This window comes from Nothobranchius furzeri, chromosome 5 (assembly GCF_043380555.1).
Source record: "Nothobranchius furzeri strain GRZ-AD chromosome 5, NfurGRZ-RIMD1, whole genome shotgun sequence".
NCBI lineage: Eukaryota > Metazoa > Chordata > Actinopteri > Cyprinodontiformes > Nothobranchiidae > Nothobranchius > Nothobranchius furzeri.
Genome location: NC_091745.1, coordinates 8,678,724 through 8,683,434, shown reverse-complemented (window position 1 = coordinate 8,683,434; position 4,711 = coordinate 8,678,724). Strand labels below are relative to the sequence as shown.

The 4,711-nt window shown below is 41.7% G+C and overlaps 1 protein-coding gene across 1 annotated transcript in view; it reads left to right on the top strand.

Annotated features, from left to right (window-relative positions):
* Nucleotides 1–1,851: 1,851 nt before the first annotated feature.
* The window catches only part of paqr4a (progestin and adipoQ receptor family member IVa), a 5,284-nt gene continuing 2,424 nt past the window's right edge, over nucleotides 1,852–4,711 (top strand). The window contains exon 1 of the mRNA XM_015948747.3: nucleotides 1,852–2,270. Coding sequence (XP_015804233.1) covers nucleotides 1,997–2,270 — 274 coding nt within the window. The 5' untranslated portion in view covers nucleotides 1,852–1,996. The remainder of the gene's footprint in view (nucleotides 2,271–4,711) is intronic.

The window sequence follows — 4,711 nt, the reverse complement described above, 5'->3', positions numbered from 1 at the left end:
CTCTCATCTAACTGGGAACGCTGGTGAGACGTGTATGGACAAGATCCTAATTCAGCTGGTGTTAAATGATCATAAATATTCACAATGAAACAAATCAGATGTAAAAATGAATCGGAACAATGCTTGTATGTTGATACGGTGGAGACGTTCTGTGAAACTGTTCCATCTTCTTCTTTTTCTGTGTGAATGTGTTTGTGTAGGTTGTGATTTGTTTTGTTGTGGAGCAGGACTTGGTTTGTGGCTGTCTAGCAGGGGAGACTAGTACTAACAGGTACGAGTCATCTGTTCCAGGCATCAACGGTAGCTAGGGGAGGAGTGATTCATTCAGGGCTCTGAAAGGATTATGAGACGAACTTCATCTTCTACCCAGAAATTATGGATCCGTTTCAGGGCCTTACTGTGTGTGACTTAACTAACAAGTGATAAAATCCACGTCTGCTGATGTTTGCATTGATATCAAATGTTTATTAAATGTGAAGCGAAAATTATTCCTCAGACTTCCAACCTTCCAGGTTTAATTGTTTGCTTTTTTTGTCAAATTTGAATGAAAGTAGGAGCATCATTCATGAGCGATCGTTATTTTAAGTTCAGCCTCCAGTTCTAATTGGGAACATACACTCAGTTATGAATAGAAAAAAAATTCAAGCAATATAGGCTCCAACAAAAGCCTCTGACCTGAACTTTAAAATAGCTGTGATAATTTCTTATGCAGTGTTGTTGCCTTGCAGCAAAAAAGTCTGCTGGGTTCGATCCAATCTCTGGCCTGTGGTCTTCCTACCAGTGGGTTCTCTTTCACCCAATCTAAAAATATGACTGATGGCCTTTCTAAATCGTCCCTATGGGTGTGAGTGTGTATGCCTCTGAGTTGCCCTGCGGTGGACTGGCAACCTGTTCAGGGGTGTACGTACCGCCTGGTTGCCTGAAGTCTGCTGGTAAAGGGCGCCAGCCCCCACCTACCCACCCACCCCTGTGACCGTATTGATAATGGATGGATGTGAATTTAATTCTCACAATAGTTTTGTATTTTCTGTTTTATTGTTGTGGTAATTCTGTTTTATTATCACACATTTCTGGATATTTAGAGTAAGAATGGTTGTTTCATTCATTACCCCTTAATGACGAGGTTTATAATCCAGTAGTGGAGCAGAGGGAACTATATATACTGTGTTTCTGGCCTTTTCCACCATGTCTGTTTTATTTTGAAAAACGCAAACCGGAAGTACAGTTAGAATTTCTATAATTGACATTTTGAGGCGATGCAGCGGAATCAAGGCCGATAGAGCGGGACCAGCTATTGAAGGAAAACCGTCAGCTGGACATCATGCTGGGGGAAAATTGGATTTAACTAGTCAAGAAGAAAATAATAACACGGACCGAGGCGCGTGTTTATGGAGAAAGCCGACTCAAACATATGTTTCCTCCTCAGAGACCGGACGTTGGCAACCGGCTGCCAACCGGCTTGCTAAACCCGTAGTCCTTCAAAATCTCCGCTCCCGAATCTCGGCTCTCATCTGCTTTCATAAGCGTTCTGGCGGACACCCAGCATCCAGATGGACTGACACGGGCACGCGGCGTCTGTTTTAAAAGTAAAAGTCTCATTAATAATAGTCATTTGTTGTAAACCTGACCATCAAATCTGAATCAAGCTAGCATCCTCTGGAGTCGGACTCATTTGCGGCTTTCGCAGCATCACCGTCTGGGACGCGTTCAAGTCTGCCCCGCCGCACCGGAGTCTTAACGAGTCTTTAACATGACAAGAGCCGCTTCGTTCCCCCATGCTGCTGCTGCTGCTAAAACACGCACATGCCAAATGTAATGACCGTTCCCAGGCTGCAACATGCCTTTGTCTGGCCGAGTCCCTCTCCATCCTCCTTGCGGATGACACTCGCACAGGTACCGGGTGTTCAGAACACGCAGCGGCGGCGCAGGGGGAACCGTAGCTGGGTAGCGCCTACAGAGACCTAACCAGAGGTAGCAGCAGAATAAAACACTACCAATGATATCCCACAAGGTGTTGGTCGCAGTGGTCCTGCTGAACGTGTACATGGGTGTGCAGTCAGTCTTCTGCCTGTTCGGCGGAGTCCTCCTAACGGTTCTGTTCGCCATGGCGTTCCTGAATGGACCCCGGCTGCTGGACTGGGCCAGCTCTCCTCCACATCTCCAGTTTAATAAATACGTCCTAACGGGATACCGGCCCATTTCCTCTGTGCAGGACTGCATCCGGAGCCTGTTTTACCTGCACAACGAACTTGGGAACATTTACACTCACGGTGAGTTCAACAATCGAACAAGTGTGGTGATAAAAGCACGCGCTTGGTCAGCAGGTGAGACCATAACCCTGCACAGGAATCTGGCTCTGCACATTTTAGTCGATTATTATGAAAATAATAAAAAACTGAAAGAGTAATCGGAGCTTTTAAGCTTTCATTTAAACCAGTCTTCATTTTTTATTTTACACCACATTATAAAACACAACTTCCAACAAACCATTAGCCCTAATGTTCACCTTTAAAATAAACTGCTTTGTTCTTTTGGGGCAATAAGGGGTGCAATATAATGTGGGTTAATTATAATAATACTGTTAAAAAGTGATATTTACATGTAATAATAATGTTTTCCTTCTTTATTTTGTAGAAATTAGGGATGGACAATGTATCGGCATCAATATCGGTATCGGCCGATGTAGTCATTAAAAAAAATATCGGTATTGGTCCGATAAATTAAACCGGGCCGATTTTAACAACCGATACTTTTTCCATCTTGTCTCCATTTGTTTGCCTGTTTCAGAGGGTGACGGGGGGATCTGTAAGTTTTTTAGTCATGTGAACAGTGAATGAAATCATTTCAGAAGCGTAAATGTGTGTGTTGTGTGTACATAGTAACGTAAATTCAGCTTTAATAATTTTCATTCTAAACAATACCTGCTGATTTTAGAAGCATTAATGTCAGTATATCGATATCGGTAAATATCGGTTATCGGTCATTACAGTGATCTTAATATTGGATATCGGTATCGGCCCAAAAATTTCATATCGGTGCATCACTAGTAGAAATAGCTTAAAAGATGTTTTTTTCTCTCTTCTTGTGACACACAATAAAGTGTTCTTGCACACATTAAACACGTTCTGTCATTGATGCAACTCACCAATTAAGCATTTTTTGGAGAAAAAAAATTGCAACTTTTTCTTTGCAAAAGAACAAAACACAAATCAAAATATTCAAAAAGGTTGAATGACGCATTGTGAAGGAAAATCTGCAGACATTTGTCTTCACTTCAAAACTGAGTTCTAGTTTAAAAATCAGAACAATGGTGCAAACTTTGATCACAGGCAAGACGGCTCAAGCTTATTTGTTGTTTTCTTTATTTTTCTAGTACAATTTGACTATTTCTGTTCGTCCATGTCCTCTTTTGCTCGTCCAACTAGTTCAAATGCAAACGTTTTAAAATTTCACTTTCTAAAGTGTTTCAGTTCCTTTGTACTCTTTTTCTCATTTATGCATTCACATGCATCTAATCTAAAACCCTTAATAACTGCCTTTTTCCAGCATTTCTTCTGGTCTCTGAGGTAACTTATAGAGTAGTCCTCCATCACTTGTGCAGAAAGACGTTCACAACTCTGCTAACTCTTTATAACAACTGGATGTTGATAATGAATGAATTTAGGATCATTTAAGTAATCAATTTTAAATAATTACAGCTCTATGATTTACTAGCTGTTGTTTAATGTGTTTATTCTGTAAGAGAAGGAGTCTTCCTGCAATGTGATTGGTCAGCTTCTGTTGCCTGACCAGGCCCAGCCTACCATTTTGCATCAGATCTTCTGAATTCAAAACATTACAGAAGCTTTTTCTTGGATGCAAATTGAGTCATTTTAATAATTTTCTCCCCAAGGAAAGGCACTTAAATACTTTGTTTTCCAGGACAACGATCAGATAAAGGAACAAAAATCATCTTTTGTTCTATAGCTTTATTATCTATTTACCTCACAGGTGTCTCACGAGAAGAAAATAATTCAAAATGCAGAATTTGGTATGAAGCATCTATTTTATATAAAAAATGCCATGAGACAAACTTTTCTTTTAACAGAAATCTTTCTAGAAAAAAAATATTTTAATCATGTGTTCATCTCTGCAGCCAGAGTCTGATCTTTTTATCAACCTTTTTTTTTTTTTTTAACTTGTATGATTGGTAGCTTCTCTAGCGACCCCTGTTGTTCCTCGCCAGAACAGATCCCTTATGTTAAAGGTCACGGCGCGACGTTGCTCTTGTGGCCGCCGTCCATAAATCAGCCTGCTGTCCTCTGAACTTTCTGTCTGCTTCCCTTCCACCTCAGAGCGGAAGCGAGGCGGAGCTGAGCAGGTGGAACAGTGCGGAACATCGGAGCTACGTTTCATGACCCGGCCTGTTTTGCATAGAAACTCCAAACATCCTGTCTGCAGCTCAGGTCTCAGACACGTTTCTCACCGCAGGGATTCAGAGGAGGCCTGAGTCCAGCCGGTTGACTGGGATGGGCTGGGGCTGGGGCTGGGGCTGGGGGTGGGGGTAGGAACACACTTAAAATAGATTTTACAGTAGATGGCAATAAAAGTATCACCTGCCTGGGACAAGCGCTTTGACTTTGAGAAGGGCAGTGTGAGCAGAAAAAAGGGAAGCGAGCGTCTGCATGTCAGAGAGTGATAAATGATAACAACTACTATCTGTGGATCAGAT